Genomic DNA, 18,031 nt, shown 5'->3' with positions numbered 1-18,031 from the left:
ATTTTCTCTGGTTGCATCTTCATTAATACCCAAATAATTGGTCAGCTCGGGACCGTGTTACATAATTACCACAGAAAATTTCGCATCACGTGGCATTAACAAAACCGCAGCTTGGTGGGTTTTTTTTTATTTATTTTTTTTACTTCCTGTGGAAATGTCAGTTCAAACCAAATCCATTTATTCTACTTCTTAAGTATGTGCCCCTGCCTTCTCTTGGGGCAGGAGCCTCCATCGCTCCTCACCTGCCTCTCAAACCTGAGGGCCTTCCTAGGCTGGACCCCCTAACCCCTCACCCTCATCTCCATCCTCACTGATGAATCTCCTTTGCTGGAGCCAAATGAATTACTTGTGGTTCCCACGATGCTCCCCCTCACCTGGTGGTTTCTGTACATGCGCCTCCCTCCCCTAGAACACCTTTCCCCTCTTGTCCCCCCCCCCCCCCCAACCGGGACCCTAAGATGCTCTTTCTTATGGAGCCAGAGCACATGGCCTGTCAGAGCACTGTCATAATGTCTTGTAATTTCATCTTTCCCCAAGAGACCATGAGCTCTTTGAAGTCAGAAGCTAAATCTTTTTCATGCATCTTATAATTCTAAGGCCTAACAAAGTGTCTGGCACATCAGAGCAAACATTCCAGCAAAATTTGTTGAGGAGATAAATGAATAAAGGAGAAAGATAAACCAACAGGACTTAAGAACACAGTACTCTGATTTTACATTAATAGGTCTTTACCCTTAGACAGTAGATAAAGAAAAGGAGTAAGAACTTAGTTTTTTCATAGAATATTACCAAAAGATTTCTAACTTTTATATCTAAAAGGGAGCATATGAATTTTAAGAGTCAAAAGGTCTTTAAGCTGCTGAAATAGCTATTTCAAAGAAATTAAATCCTAAAACACAAAAATAAATAGTATATGTTTGGTTTTCATCTATTCTTAGCTTTCAAGTTTGAATAAAATTCTGTCAAAATTAACTATATATAGTCTCTGACCATAAATATCACTAATTAAGCTAGAGAAGCTATCAAAATAAATACGAATACTGCAAAATGGCTTTTGAAAACTTTTATAGGTTAATGGCTACTTAGTGCTAATTAGCATAAGGAAAATGAAAAACAGCATTACTTCGAATTGTGAGGCGGGGGTGGGAGTAGGGGGTGGGTGGCTGAGGGGAGCCTGCCCATTTCCCTGAGTCTGATGATTTGCAAAATGACTGTAAAATGTCAAAACCTTCAATGATGTAATGCCTTCCCATGGATTTGAACAGTAAGCCCCCACATTTTTTATTCTAAGTGAAACCCCAACATGCCATAATCTGTATGAAGCACAGATGGAAATGTCTTTTTAACGCAGGCAAAGTGATATCCTCAGTCCAAAACCAAATCTCTACTTTGTACGTTAGAGACAGTCTTTAGAACATAATCAAGATCATGACCCAGTAGGGAATGGGGCTCCAGGGTCTTCGAGAATCCTTACCTAATCCTATTCGGTTTGGACTCGTTTCTCGGCTACATCCCTGACTCCTGGGAATCTTGCTCCGTTTCTCTGAAGAGGGTGTCGCGGGTGGGCCTCTTGAGGAACCCCCAGCGAGTCCACCGTAACCACTTCCCAGCAACTTCCCTGGGGAACTCGATCGGCTGCCAGCTAAAAATGAAGCAAAACGAAAACGAGTAATGGATGTAAATCATGGAATAAGCTACAAAGATTTCAGAAGCCATTTTACATATTAATTTGGATCAAATTCTAAGAGAATTTTGTAGCTTATTAATTGGTGGTCGTATTAATCTTAAAAAGATGTGGGGCCATAAAAGAATACTGTGGATACACAGAAGAATTACTGGTGGAGTGCAGAAAAATGAATGCATTTGATTTGAAAGAGCAGCCCCCCGACCCACAGCAAATCTCTGCAAGTACGTACAACATTATTTTCTTTGTTGATTCTACAAAAGAGTTGATATGGTAAAAATTTTAAGAGTTACTGCTGGAAGGAGAGAAATAAAAATGTAACAGATAATTTCTTACCCATTACAGAAGGAAAATGCAACCAAGAAAACTACACTAATTAACAGAAGGAATAAAAAGTGGTTGAGGGTGGTGGTGAAATAACTAGAAAGATGATAAATAAAAAGCACAGAATAATATTGTAGGAATAAGCCCAAACATATCGGTAATCAGAATATAATGTGAAAATGTGGCTGGGCATGATATATATAACTCACTCTCAAATGTTTAGAAAATTGATAAACATATAAACAGATAGGTACATAAATAGGCAGGTAAATAAAATGATACAGCAAAAGTGCAAAATGTTAAAAGTGGTGATTCTGGGTGTCTGGCAGGGTTATGCTGGTGTTATCTATATGCTGCTTGTATTATTCTTACAACTGTACTGCAAGTTGGAATTATTTCAAAATAAAAAGCTTAAAGAAAAAAGTGTGCCTGGGTTACATTCATCTATTAAAAGACAGAGATGCTCAGATTATGTCAGCACTTTTATATATCTATGAATGATACACTTATATGTCAGTACTTACATATATATAAATGACACACACACACTACACATACATATCCCAATAAATAGAATACACATTCTTTCACCTTTCAAATATGAATATTTCAAACACCAATGTGTACTGAGCCTAAAGGAAAGCTCAGAAACCTCATAGACCATATTTCCTGAGAAGTATGAAATAAAATTGAAACAAAAAGATATGGCTGATAATTTTTATTATGGCTAAGTGACTAGATACCTATATAACCATGTCTTATGGAACAAACTTCTCATAGAAAGCAGCAAAATTTTAAGCATCACAGCAATACACCAGAACGGCAGTCATGTACTTTGACAGATCAGATCTTCCTGAGTAAAAAAGGCAATAAAAACCTAAAATGTCAAGTACACATCATTCTGTGCCAGAAAAGAATGACCCAGAGGAAAAACTTTTGAAAGAACACTTACCTGGAAATTGTGTGTGTGTATATTAAAAACTATCATCATCATTCAAATCAATCACTTGGGTGACTATTCATAAAAATTAATACTTTGTAATGATTTAACTGCAATTTAAAGTCAAAGTCATTGTAAAAGGCACCAATGTACATTACCATGAAGACTCCGTCTTAGGATCTATTAATTTTGCCCTTAAATTTGAGTGTCACTGCACACAAATAAAGAATTAAGCTATACAACACTAAGGGAAAAGAAATCCATTTCAAACTCTAATTTGAACATACAGAAAAATGCAGAAAGATTAACTAAGCTCACAATAAAGAGAAAAATTAATATGTGCAAGGAATTTGGGCTAAGGGAGAACGCAACAACAACAAAAAAAGCAAGAAGAGAAATGTCTTACCACCAGCAGGATTAGCAGATCTGGATCCTTGATTATGAGAGCAGACCAAAGGACAGGCAAAAAGTGGATTAAAAGACAATAAGACAATACAGAAGGTCAGCATGCAACACAGCACGAATGTTTTGTTCACAAACATTAGCAAAACAGCTGTTTTTTTTCCTAGGACTTGTTTCTCCACCTACTTTTGTGTACTTAATGTTTATCTTCTATTTTTCAAGCTATAGTAGCATTTATCTTAGATCTGTTGAAGAGACACTTTTTCAGAACCTACAATGTGCTAGGCTTAGGAGATGCAGAGAAGGGTAAGACAAGCACCCTGCCCTCCGGGATCACCCCTGCTCTCCAGCTAGGGGCAGCCTGGGGCAAGGGGTCAGTTCTCACTCTCCCTGTATCACTAGCCCCAAGCAGGGCCTACCACAGAGTAAGTGCTCAACGAGCATCAACAAAATCACTGTTAACTAGTTATATCTGGACATCCTATGCCTTTCTCTGATCTTCCAGTATTTAAAATATGTCCCCTTAAGGGTCCTACACCTAATGTTAATGAAATCTACTTAGACTGAGACGATGAATTCTGGTATCTCTAAATTTCTCATGTACATTAATTTGCTTACATTTAGTTCTTATCAAAATAATTTTAAAAATAATTTATATCATCAGCTTTAGATCCAGCCTTAATGGCCATTTCTGCTGGTGTTTGGTTTGAGGACCTCAAGGCCGGGTGCAGTCTTTTTATACGACTGAAGAGTGAGGGCTTTATCACCACACTCCCCCCAACAATCCAGAAGGAACTTTAATCCTCATGTCTCCCTATGCATGGATTTGCAAACCTGCAACATAAAGAAAGAAGCACAGCCCTGACCTGGCTAGCTGGGAACCCCACAGAGGCCAAAGCCAAAACCAAGATACAGTCAACAATAAGAAATGTCAAGTGCTCTCCTCATCCCACCCAGAAAGAGGCAACCCTGCACAGCTAAAGGATCAGACATTTATTACCTGACTCATTTTGATGAGTGGCCTTTGTGTATTGAGTCTTGAACACTTTTTGTCAAGATTTTTTTTTTTTTTTAAATAAGATCTGACCCGTATTTACCAGGTCACGACCAGAGAGTGTTATATCCCTGGGATTCCTGGCGTCCCCAGGGCTCCACAGAGTAACTAAAGCCAGGATGCTGTCCCCAAGATAGAAGCTTCTGGGCTACAGATGCTACTGGTCCTGAATGAAAACCCCAGTGAGTTCAACAGGGAACAGATCCATCTAACCTTGCCCATCTTTCTAATCCTTACCCTACATTTCTACCTGTCCTCGTCCATCTTTACATCCCTCAGCCTTCCTTCTTGGACTTGCTGAAACAGAGAGAAATAAAGGAGGAAATGTTAAGGCTGTGCAACCTCAGCTGTGACAGGAGTCTGCAGAGCTGGGCAACTATGGCTCTAAAACTTGCTTCAGCGTACTGACTGTCCATACATGCTAGGTGCTCGTTTTTCATTAAATCTTCATGACAGCCCTCTGAGAGGGGACACACTATCACCCATTTTACAGACAGCGAAGGAAGGGCCCAGAAAGGTTAAAAGACTAGCCCATCCTCACACTGGAGGTCTGCCGGACACCGGAGCCCATGCTTTTGGGATATCACCCTATCCAATACAACCTGTCCCACAAAACGGGACAGCAGCAATTCGGCTGACCTTCCCTTTTCTTTTCAGAAAGGATATGTGCCTGTTTAAGATGAGGACTAGACATGGAAAAGTCCCCAAATTCAGAAGGAGCTGAACTTAAGGTCTGGCTGCAGCCCGAGTGCTCCTGGGCCCAGGGAGGCAGACGTCAGCCGGCCGAGGAGGGCTGCGCTGAGAAGTTGGGGACACGTGCAGCTCCAGTGGCAGGGGAGCCTCTGCCTTCCCTTACCCTGCCCACGACAACTCTGATAACCCGCTCTACTCTACAGGCAGAGAGAGGGAGCAGAGTATTCAGAGTTCCGTGCAGCTGCAAAGTCTGACACAGTGGCTGGGTGCTAAGACTGATCAGTATGATCGTTCAGCTACGGCTGCTTTCACCGCCAACGCTAATGAAGCATCCACTTGGCTTAACATACACAGAGAAGCAGTAACGGAAGCAAGGGCGGCTGGGAAAAGCAAAAGTCCACACTGGCAAGAGAGGAGGAGCAGGCTGCGACTGTTAGGACAGAGGGTTAAAGGGGCAGAGCTTTGAATGGATTTACTCATTACCACTGGAAACCAAACTCGGCATTGACAGGTACTGCTCTTAAGTTACATCACAGGGATTCCTTACTGGGAAAAAAATGGGTGATGGTCCAAACATATTTTCTCTGAGAGGCTTGAGAGGGAGAGAAACTACATTTTAATGTTTGTTTAGTGCTTATGATACAAAATTAAAATCCCCTGGAAAAGAGACAGGTACGCCTGCCATACTCCATTTTGTCAGCTTATGTGAGGAACACTCACAATATCTCAGCACTACAAAACCAGGATTTTCCGCTGCAGACAATGTACGATATACACCTTAATTCTTTAAAGAGTAACGACTAAGCTCCATGCCATGACTTCTGCACTGCAGCATGGACTGCTGGGCAACCTAGAGTAACTGAGGGCGAGCAGTGTGCTCCTTACGCTGCGACTGGGAAACCACTTTGGCGCGGCTGCGGCCCCGGCTGTCGGAAGGTGTGGCGGCCACACTGGACGTGCTCCCGGAGCTCTGCCGTCTCGTGCGGATCCGACCTGCGGATGGAGCAAAGCAGCGTTTCCGTGACGGTTTCAAAACAAGTGCCATCCACACGAGCGAACGACCCACACCGTGAGCAGGGGGAACTGTGGAGCCAGCTACGGGGCAGGAGAGTTTGGTCCCGACACGTCGCCCTGCGCGCACACGTGCATACACTGCGCACACAGACGCAGCAGCGACTCCTGAGTCGGCTATAACGGACCTGCCGGCGCGGGTGTTCCAATTATTCCAGCATGTGATAGTTCTGAATCAGAACTTTTTGACAACTTTTTTAGATGCCTTCTCTCTCTTTTTTGTTGTCTATATATCTGTTGCATTTCCAAACACAGAAAAAAGGAAAAGAAAAATACTGTTTAAAAAAAAAAAAAAAAAGAGTAAACCCATATAAAACCTTAACTCAGCAGTCAATGAAAGCTAGTGCTACCTGTAGAATAAAGTATTTTGTATGTAGCATTAAACTTCTACTTTAAAGATGCATATCAATAAGTTCCTAAGCTATAAAAGATGAAGATCAAAAAGACTTGGAATTTAGAGCACCCCGAGAAATGCTGGTCTAAAGAGAATTCCTTGGTTGTAGGCCTTTATGGAAAAAATTTGCCAGTACAATTAAGGCAAACTGTTATCCCCATGTAATAAACTGAGAAACTATTAAAATTAAAATGAATTCAGAAATGCAAAATTATTGGCAATCAGACCTGTGTGACTGGGGGTTACACTTGTTTTAAAATACAGGGCCTCATTGGTTTAAAGGCAGCACAAAATGCCTCTCCTGCCATAAATTCAATCAAAATAGCATATGTGACAATGAAAAAGGAACCAATTCGAACTCCCATTGACTTTTTATATTGTTCAAAAGCACTTCCATCCCATCATATGAGAAAGTTTATAGAAAACTAATGCAGAAAAACAAATCCCAAGGCTTGAAAGAGACAAGAAAGGGAGGTAAGGAGCAGTAAAAAGAAAGCACAGAATTAAATAATAATGATAATAATAAACTAGGAAGAAGCAATGACTTTTACTCCGTTTCTTTTCAGTGAAGACTTATGTCCAAACTATACTAATATTAAAGCTATGCCATGCACTATACTAAAAGGTCAACTTGGGATCCTCCCATCATTATGAAGTAATTAATCCATTGTATGGATGAGGAAACAGAAAAGTGGGGCTATGAATTCATTTGTCCAAGGTCATGCTGCCTGGCAGGCTGGCCTAGGACTCTCCTAAGGGAGTCACCAAGCCAAATCAATGCAGCCAGCAGGGTAATACAAACATGGAAAAAACAATCGGATTTGCCTTCTCACTTTAAACTTATGAAATATTTAGGTAACAGAAAGATTTTTAAAATGAACATCTAAAGCCGCTCAGTTTAAAAACTAAAAACCCTCTTTGTGACCTCCCCTCTACTGTCAACCTTCCTCCAACAATTGGTGACATGGTTAGAAATCCAGTATTCATCTTCTTCTAATATTTCTTTACATTTTTAATAAATATACATGCAAACCCAGGTGATATGCAGCATTGTTTTGCATGTTTGAAAATTTCAGAAGTCGTAAGTTATCTTTTTCTAAAACTTTGTTTTGCTCAGCATTTATTTGTGAGGTCACCTGTGGAAACTGATTTTTGTTAATGTTGTGAAGTGCAGCTGCCTTTTATGTTCCCCATAACAAATTTAATGATTTCTTATTATTAATCTGCAGCGCCTTCCCTGTCTTTACCAAGTCCTCATGTATGTACGATCTATTTCTCACCCGTCCAGTCTGCCCCACTGGCCGACACGCCCTACCTGTGCAACATCACGATGCTGTGCTCAGCTTTGGAAAAAAACTTGCTAATTGTTAGGGCCAATCAATCCACTTTGCCTCTTCCCTAAAGCTGTCATGACTGTGCCCTTTGCCCTCTTCCATATGCGTATCAACATCCAATGAGAAGACCTGTTGAAACGGTGACTAGCATTACACAGAATTTTTGGATTAATTTGGGGAGACTAGACTTTATGATACTGATCTTCCCATTCACTAATATTTTCTCCATTTATTACATTTTCTTCTTTTGATAAAGTTTTACAATTTTTTCCAAAATTCTTAATTTCTATGTATTCAAAGGTGCTTTATTTTTATTAGATATAATACATTATTAAATTATATTTTCTAACTTGTTATTAGATGGTATAATTAATTTTTACAGTTGATCTTATCTCTAGGAACTGTGCTAAACTTATATTAATTCTACTAATTTGCATATAGATTATTTGGGGTCATTTAAACAGAGAACCATATCATCTACAAATAAGAATTCTGTTTCTTCCCTTCAAATCTTTTACCTTCATTTCTGCCTGTATTTTGTTGTCTTGGACCTCTAGTATAATGCTAAACAGAAGCAGCAAGGAGGCATCCTTGCCTAATGCCAGCTTTTAAAAAATGCTTCTGGAATTTTGCAATAGGCATATTTTAAAAAGTTAAAGAAATTCATTTTTATTGCTAGTGATACGAGTTTTTGTCATATATGCTGAATTTTTGGATGCTCTGTCTGCATGTTTTGCAATAAAAGGGTTTTTCTCCGTTAATCCATCAATGCGTTCAACTACATGAATAAATTTTTTAGTATTAAACCTGGGCCAAATGCACATGGTCATGATGTACACATACAAATGCACAGGATATCTGTATTGTAATTTATCTGTTTATTGTACTAAGGTTAAATCAGCATCATAAAACTACTGAGAAAAGTATTCCTTTTTCTTCCTAGTCTCTGGATTTATTTAAGAGCAGAACTATCTCATGCTTGATGCAACTTGTATTCATAACCATTTGAGTCTGGTAGGGATTTCTGGGGGTACCTTTTCCATTTTAATTATGTTTTTTAGGGGAGGAAGAGATGGAGTTTTAAGTACTGATTCAAATTATTTAATAATTATAAGACTACCCAAATTTTTTGAGTCAATTTTGGAAACCAATATTTTTCTTGAAATTTGTCCAATTGTTTTGTTTTTGTCCAATTTGTTTTTAAATTTTTTACATAAAGTTGTTACAATTTTATGATTAACTTTTAAAGTTCTATTGCACCCAGAGTTATGTCCACTTTTTCTTTCCTAAGCTATCTATTCCTTTTCTCTATTTCAATGAACCTTTTTCAAAAGTTTGCCTACTTTATTTTATATTTCTTAATTCTCTCTAGTGAATGTTTATTTCCTACTTTGTTAATTTTTAATCTTGTCTTTGTTATTTCCTTCTTGGAGTTTATTCTGCTCTCTTTCTAACAAATTGGAAACCTAGTCCTAATTTCAATCTCTCCTCTAACCAAACTTAAAGCTATGAATTTCCCTCTAAGAATTGCTTTTGCTGCATCCCACAAGGGTTGATATACAGTTCAACATAATGTGTCACTTTTTAAAAAGTTTAGCACTGGATCTCATGTTAATGTTTTATTTTAGATTTACACGTCTATTTATAATCATGAATGAGAACTGCCTTATCTTCCTTGTACTAATATTCCCTGTACTGATTTTGGAACCAAGATATTGTTATTTTATAAAATGAGTTTAGACATAGTCCCTCTTTGCATGTACACCAAATGTTGTTAAGGCTATATTGATGATTTTCCATGGATTCAATTTGTTTAAAGTTTAATATTTGCTTAAAGAAGAGGTATATTCTCCAACTGCTGAATACAGTGTGAACATACACACACGAATTACAGCAATCATGTGCAATGGATTTTCAAATCTTCTTTAACCCTACTAAATTTTTTGTATCTACTTGATATTTCAATTACTGAGAAAGATGCTAAAATCCTTTAAAACCTCTAGTGAGGAAAAAACGGATTACTCAATAAATGGTGTTAGAAGAACTCAGTAGCCTACAGAAAAAAAAAGATAGATTGATACTTCATACTTTACACCAAGAAAAATAGCAAATGGCTCTAAGACTTAAATGTCAACTATGAAACCGTAGAAGTTCCAAAAGAAAATACTGGAGAATTTCTTTTAATCTGGAGTAGAAAAGTCCTTCTAAATTATGACTTGAAATTAAAAGCCATTAGAAGAAAAGATTGATAAATTTGACTACATAAATTTTTTAAAAGTTTTGCATGGCCAAGATGAAAACTGTATGCAAATTTAAGAAAACAGCAGCAACCAACAACCAGTCCAACAAATAGTGGCAGGCTGATAAATGTTTAACAACTGGCTAGGGGCAGGGTTGCTGATACGTGGCATTTACCAATTTCCATGGTGTAAATACTCCCACCATCATACACTGCAGACTACTGGTGTGCTGTCAGCTGATGCACAGAATTCTTGAAAATTTAACGATTAGCTCACATGAACTGGTACAAGCTGGCTCCAGCACACCACTGCCAACAACCCAATAGAAGAATGGGCAAAAGCTAGGAATAGATGGGTAACAGAAAAGAAAGTAGAAATGGCCCTTAAATGTATGAAATAGTGTTTAGCCTCACTCATAAGAAAAAAATTAAAATGGTATCAAGAAGTCACCTATCAGACTGGAAAGAATCTAAGAATTTGCTTATATTCTGGTGACTATGTAGGGAAAATGCACTCTCATTCTTTGCTGGTGGGTATGAAAATTAGGATAGCCCCTACAGAAGGAAATTCGGCAATATCTATCATAATTACAAATGCACATACTTTCGACCAAACAATTCCTCTCTGAATAGTTTACACTACCAATATATTTGCACCCATGGAAAAGGATGTACATAAAAGTTATTCATAGCAGCACTATTTTTTAATAGCAGAACAGTAAGAACAATACACATGTGTATTAATAGGGGACTGGTTAAATAACTTAAGGTTAATCCATACAGTGGAATGAAGTACAGTATAACAGAGAGAGGAAAATCTCTCTGATATAATATGAAAGTATCAAGATATATTAAGTGAAAATAAAATGCATAATTATATGTAAATATGCTATCTTTTATGTAAAAAAAAGGGGGGGGGATCTTCATATTTGCTGACATATGCAAAGAAACTCCGGATAAAAATAAACCTAAAGACAGTGGTAACATATTGAGTCTGGGAGAGAAATAGGTCGTAACTAAACAAATAAAAGACAAGGAAGGGTGAGAAACCTTTCACTGTATTCTTCCTTATATTTTCTGAGTTTTGAAATATGTAAATGTTATTACCTATTCAGAAATTTATATCTTTGTAAATCTTCCAATATGACAGTAAGTTTGTAAATAAATTTTGATATATTTTGATGATTTTATTAGGTCAATAAAAATTTAGAACTATTATGCCTTCCTGACATACTGAATTTTCTGACACTAAAAAAAATCCTCTTTATATCTACTAATGCTTATTGCCTTAAAGTACATTTTATCTGTTATTAGTAAATCTTCAACAGCTTTCTTTTACTATATACTTCTCATAATTTGTCTCTTAAACCATTCATATCCTTACACTCTGGATTTGTCTCCTTTAAATATCATATCATTAGATCCTGGACTCTGTCTCAGGACCTCTTCCCATGGCTGACTTCAAACTGTATCTTTTCACTGTGATAAACTATAACCATAAGGATAGCAGCTTTCAGCGAGTTCTGTGAGTCCTTCTAGTGAAGTATCAAACCCAAAGGTGGTCTTGGGGACCCCTGAATTCTGCATCTCCTCAGCTACATCTAATCTGCTGCTTGATTTACCCACTGGGTTTTTAATTTTAATAATTATATTTTCATTTACAGAAGTTCCAATTTTTCTTTTTCATTCTTTAGAGTTTAACTCCTTTTCTCATCTTTCTAAACTTTATTCTTATAACTCTATATTTCATTTCTTTAAACATTAAATGCAGGTATTTTATATTCTCTGTATGATCACGGCAATAACTGAGTTGCTCATGGATCTATAATTCTGCTGCCCATTGTGTTTCTGCTGTTTTTCACTCATGGTGCCTTGTTTCCTTCTATGTTGTGCGACTTTGAAAATGAAATGATCACTTATTTCTGGAACTTTATGAGGACTCTTTAAGATCTGGACTGAAGTTCAATTCCTTCAAAGAGGTTTTTGTGTGCTTCTGATGGTGTCCTGTGGACACAAACAATCCACAACCACTTTAAATTGATTCATCTGCGTTTTTTAGACCACAAAGTCAGTGTAAATTCTGACTATACACCTGCATGAAGGCCGACCTTCTGGTTGCAGATTCTCAGGGGAGACCCACACAGTACTGAGGTTGAGACAGGCCAAATCCCTGTCGTCCTCTTCAGTTCAGCAGTTGACTTCTTGTTCACCAACGATCATGGAGGTCTTGAGAAGGCTGGGTTTTCGCTCCAGCCCCTGTGCCTGCACAGTCATCAGAGCAGATGTCCAAGCTCTCCAGGGTTCAGCCCAAAACATCAACGTCAAACTCAGCCTTGGCCCTCACCTGCCATAATGTCTGCTTCTGCTTATGTTTGGAGATCTGTGGGTTTACTGCTTTCATTCCAGATCAATGATATGTTTTCAATTGGAAGGGTCATTCGGGCCATCAAATTCTACACATTACTACTAAAAAGAAAATATAAATTTCTTTTTTTTTTAAATATTTTAAAGATAATTAATTTATATTCCATAAATGATCATTCTAATATCTTAAGTCCTTGAGGGAGTAATTCTATTATTTTACCCCCACTCTCATAGATGAAGGATATAATTTGAGCCCATAAGTTCCTATTTGGTTGATTCTAATCTGTGGGAATCCTGAAGAACCATATTTGTGAGTTGCTTGCTTTGCAGGAGTTCAGAGTTTCCTCCTGTCAGGCACTTTTGGAGGGCACAAACCCAGACTGCTTTAATTCATCAGGCTGGGTGCCCCAGGTAACTGATGATAATGGAACTTAGTTTCAAATTAAAAGAGAAAATTGCTTTTTTTTCTGCTAGGGCAAACTTTGAAGATAGAGATTTCTTTTCCCGGTCCACCTTCTCATGGCTACACAGGCCCTTGACAATGCCGGCTTAATGCCAACTCCTAACTTTCACCTTGTTTGACTCCCAGGTGTTGTTTGCTATCTGCTTTAGTGGCTGACACGAACACCTCAGCCCCCGAGGCAGCCTTAAGAATCAGTTCAAGCTCACCACTCCAATCTTCCCATCAGTTCTGAGCTTCCCTTCCTTTCTCGGGAACTAAGCTACATAGTTTAGAAGGACTCTGTCTGTGTCTTACCCAGATGTATATTCATTTAATGAAAGATTTTTTCATTCTACTGATTCAACCATGCGACTATAAGAGCCTGTATATGGTTTAAAGAAATATAAAATTCTCTGTGGTCTTTAGGGAAAACAAAATCTACTCACTAAATGCAACCAATAAAAAAAATATACTTCAGTTCTATATTATGACTATTTAAGTGACAGAGGCACAGAAGATAGATGTGAAAGAAGGGGGAAGAAGGTCAGCATAAGAAATATCAAAATAAGAAATACAAAAAAGAGAACTGTACAACAGGAAAAAAAAATTCTGGAGGGACAAGAGATAAATCAACAAATAACAAACAAACCAAGCCAGAGAAAAGCAGGCCTAGAGGAAAACAAAGCCTTCAACTTCCATGGACTACTAAAACAAAATCCATATCTAGTAGCTTTTTAATAGTGATTGCTGAAGATTTTTTTCAATCACGTTGCCATTCTTCTCGAAAAGCCCCAGAACAGATGAAATTAAACCTGTGCACCAGGTTTAACTTGCAGGATCGGAATCTCTAAATTCAGTTTAGTCTCAAGGCAATTGAAAGACCACTAGATGGCCTCCTGTCACTAGAGCTTTTTCTCCCCCTTATGTTTCAGAACTATCAGCAAATTCCCAATTTACACAGATGATAAAAATTAAAAGGTCTCCTAAGTAAACCTCAAATCTCAGCACATTGGGACATTCTGACACATAAATCTGCTTTACATCCCATTGCTTGGGGACACAATTAGATCATCCAACTTCTCTTGGAAAAGCATTTTTCACAGAATCACCAATTGGTAAGTTCATCACTTGTACATTTTGCTACCTACAATTTTTTCTATCCCCAAAAGAATAATTTTCCTCATATTTCTTAAAGACAGAAGATTAACCCTCTTTTACCTCCACATACAGATATAAATTTTTTTCCATTTTTATACCAAGGCCAATTGATTAATAGACTCCTCAGATAAATATACAATAATGCCCGTTGTTTTGTTTCCCATAAAAACCTAAGTTCCTTTTCCTAAAGAGATGAGGCTACATAGTTTTTGTTAATCTGAAAATCACCAACTGTTAAGCTGTCATGGATTTTTGAGTCTTAACAACACATACGATTATTCTCTGAAACTAACAATGAGTTGTCAGTACCTATAGATTAGTCAAGCATTGTAACTTCTTGTTCATTTATTTTTTTGGGGAAAAAACCAAACATGAATAATGCTCTCCTAAGCATATTAGCTAAGAAAAACAAGCTTAGATGAGAGTATGTTCATTTGCCAGACAACTTCAACATCTAATCAAACTTTCTCAGGAGCCACATAAGAGACAATAGAAATGCTTCCTTCTTCCAAATCCCCAAATTATTGAATGTAACATACCAAAAAGATAACTTGGAAATAAACTTGTTAAAAAGTTGAGTTTTTAGTTCTTTATAAAATGTTTTTCTGATTAGTCATAAATGTGAGGACTCCTTCATATATACAAAAAATAACTTCCAAATATATGTATTTCTTAATCACTACAGTGATGCGGTTGCCACAATCAAATGTAGTGCCTGAATTTTGGATTCAGAGGATCCAACTACTGGTTCAAACCCCTATCTTTGCCTCATAGTTACGGACATGTCTATCTCTTCTTGTCTCAGACACAATGGCACATTTCTGCTCAGACAGGCAGTAAATGATAGCTTGGAAGCAGTGGAGTCCACAGGTCGACCAGGGACGCATCTTCTTTCCCCTCATTATCACATGAAACGTCGGCCAGGTGGTAACATGGCCTGCTCGGCCCATCTGATTCTGAATTCTCTATAAAATTAAAGGCCCTAAAATCACCCCCCACATTTCTGCTATCAGAAGGAGAACCAGAAAGGAATTTGTTTTTCGTTGTCTTAATCTTTTGCACAATAATTGAGAAGGCAATCTTTTAGCTCAGGTCTATGCAACTAATAAAAAAAAAAAGTCATAATTCCTAGTATTGGCTACAATAGCAGGCTGACTCAATTCAGTAATATAGGCAAACAGGATCAGGGCATTCTGGAAAGGAATGTGATTTCCTACATAGTATCTTCACTTCCCATGTTGTCTACCTTATTCTATTCCACCCCTCCACTTCCTTCCTACTAGACTGGGGAAATACGAAGGATTGTTTCTTTGGGAAGGAGAAATATAAGAATCACAGGTTTGGGGGAAGGGGGCGGGTTGTTACAAATCAAGATGCCCTGGTTCCTTCCAAACTTAGGGAATCAGAATCTTCAGGGGAAGGACCCAGGTATTTTTTTTTTAAAACTAGCATCCAGGTGATTTTTACAATGAGGTAAGCTTGAGAAACACTGACCATGGGACCGTGTTCATCTAAAAATGTAAAAATAATTCCACTGCTATTTTTAAATTTATGAGTCCTTTAAGAAGGGGTATATGGATTAAAAGAACTATGCCCACAGCCAGATAAAACTAAAAGGCAGACTAGACTTTTAGGGTGGCTAAATAATGTATGAAAATGAACTAGTGGCTCCCTAATATTAAATTGTTAACTTGAAGGTTTGGTGTGTTTAAGCCACTGTCCCAAGCAGACAAAGCTCCTTTCTTTCTGCCTTCTATCCAGAGATTTTATAAAGGGATGATCTTGATGTCTAGCATGTATTAATCAACGACCTGTACAGATTGGAATAGCTATGCCTAAAATTTAAAAGGCAATGCAAAATCAGGAAGACTTTTTTGAAAACGGCATAAAAAGAGAGTCTGTTTTTAACCTCCAGGTGGTATCCTTGGTGTGTCATTCAAAACGCAGCTTGTAGAAGTCATTTCATACATGACAGATTATTCACTAAGTGAATGAATGGGGCACATGTCAGCGACGAAAATAAAAGTGGTATCATATAATACGGTAACATCCTTAGGGGAGAGAAAAGCATTTTAAATAAATGTTTTAAATTACCTGATAGGGAAACCTTTACTGGCCTTTAACCTGAATAATTGACGCTGAAGTTAATTTTTGAAAAAAGAGAAGGTAAATCATGAGAGGCCCACAAAAGTGAAGAGAAGGGGCAAAAAAAAAAAAAAAAGAAAAAGAAAAAAAAAATCTCCAGTGGTTCTTTGGGAGAAATAAAGTTGGAGACAAGCAGCCCCTGAGGAGAGCAGCACAGAAGGCGGAGCCAGTGCCCCCCCCCCCCCACCCCACGTGGACTCAGCATTAACCACCACTCACAGCACTCAGGCATCAGAACTCACAGAACAACGATGAACAACAAAGGGAGAGGAGGAGAACTCAGGTGGACATGGACAAAATCCCAGTGGAGACAGAATGGGGAGAGTGGGGGGGCAGCATGCAACACGGCATGCGGGGGCCTCAGTGAGGACGACACTCGGGGTGCAGGGGACCAGGGAAGAGAGACACACCTCAACCACAGAACAAACCGCTTACCCTCCGCTTTACTGGCAGTGCCATCTTTAAGCAAATTAAAAAACAAGGGAAGGGATAACAGGGAACAGTTAGTAATATCAAAAAATAAAAAAGCAGAATGTTATTAGCTACTAAAAATGCAAAAGTACAATTTAAAATAAAATTAAAAGGGAAACAAGTTCAACAGCAAAGCAAGTGAGTCAGAAGCATGTAAGTGTGCCTCATAACGAAATCAGCTTAGTATAGTGAGTTTTTGCCTTGAGAGAACAAAACAAGAAAAAGAGCAACCCAGGGGAGTGCCACAGTTGAAAGAGTGATTGGGGGTTTTGTTTGTTTGTTTGTTTTTAAGCCAATCCTCATCCTCTTAGGTCCTTTTTCTTGGAAGAAAGTACTAGCAGAGTACGGAGGAAAAAACACTAAAATCCAAAATCCTAAAGAGTCGCCGAGAGGGCAGAGGCAGGTAGGAAGCCCGGAGAAGCTAGCTCCAGCAAGGCCTATCCCAACTACACGTCCAGCAGCGGAAGCTGAAGCGCCAGGTACCTGAGTCCAGGCCTACGTACTCCAGGTCTTCCCGCGCGGCGCTGGACTCTGGAAGTTCGGAAAAGGAGCGTCAGCTTTAAGGCTGCACACTGCTGCACGGATGCAGGACACACCACAGCAGACGTGTCAGCCCAAGGAGTCATTCAACAAAGTCTCAGTCGGAGTAGGTCACTGCAGGGTGGCTGTTTTTTTTTTTTCATTTTTAACGTAAGTGGCAGAATTCTCAGGAAAAGGTAGGACAATCAGAATAACTCCAGTATTGTTATTGAGGAAATAACACTGGGCTAAAAATGTATCATGGGTGCCTCTGTCATCAGACCAAAAGGCCTGGGTGCTTTCAACAGCAAGTAAAAGCAAATCTGGGCTACACTACAGCATTGCAAATACTCACAGAAACACAGCACCGCAGTGCTCTGAAAGGTCTGTACTCGAGTTTTCGGGCAACAAAACAAATACTAACCATAAAAAGTACAGGTGGATCAAATGGACTGAAACACAGCTGGGTACTTAAAAACTGAACTGAAGTTAACAGAAGGGATTTATGCTAGGAGAGAAGAATCGCTGTTTCCCCCTTACTTAGTGACTACATGTCAACATGATATCATAAACACCCCTGTGTAAAATGTAGCAACACCAGTTAACTGGTGAAAAAGGAGAGTTCTCAGTGGGTTTCTTCCCAAATGTATGAAGTTTTCCCATGGAGACACAAGACTGATTTGTTTTAACAAATGTTCCAGAATATACACCCTCAAATGAAAAATGCTCCTGTCACACCACACTTTCTTTCACTTTGAATGGTGACAGTTTACAAAGGCCGTTACATAATTTCATTT

At 38.5% G+C, this 18,031-nt stretch overlaps 1 protein-coding gene across 29 annotated transcripts in view; it reads right to left on the bottom strand.

Moving 5' to 3' along the window:
• CLASP1 (cytoplasmic linker associated protein 1) overlaps window positions 1-18,031 on the bottom strand; it is a 294,473-nt gene that overhangs the window by 77,400 nt on the left and 199,042 nt on the right. For 9 of the 29 annotated variants that reach the window (XM_037849465.1, XM_037849473.1, XM_037849469.1 and 6 more), the window contains 4 exons: window positions 17,199-17,246; window positions 5,983-6,090; window positions 3,355-3,381; window positions 1,475-1,642 (listed from right to left, as the gene is read on the bottom strand). In XM_037849465.1, the coding sequence (XP_037705393.1) occupies window positions 1,475-1,642; window positions 3,355-3,381; window positions 5,983-6,090; window positions 17,199-17,246 (351 nt within the window). Of the gene's footprint in view, window positions 1-1,474; window positions 1,643-3,354; window positions 3,382-5,982; window positions 6,091-16,679; window positions 16,704-17,198; window positions 17,247-18,031 lie in introns of all 29 variants that reach the window. The other 20 variants (XM_037849468.1, XM_037849475.1, XM_037849495.1 and 17 more) reach the window with 5 other exon arrangements.

Source organism: Choloepus didactylus, chromosome 9 (genome assembly GCF_015220235.1).
Source record: "Choloepus didactylus isolate mChoDid1 chromosome 9, mChoDid1.pri, whole genome shotgun sequence".
Lineage (NCBI taxonomy): Eukaryota > Metazoa > Chordata > Mammalia > Pilosa > Megalonychidae > Choloepus > Choloepus didactylus.
This window is presented reverse-complemented; position numbering and strand designations above follow the sequence as displayed.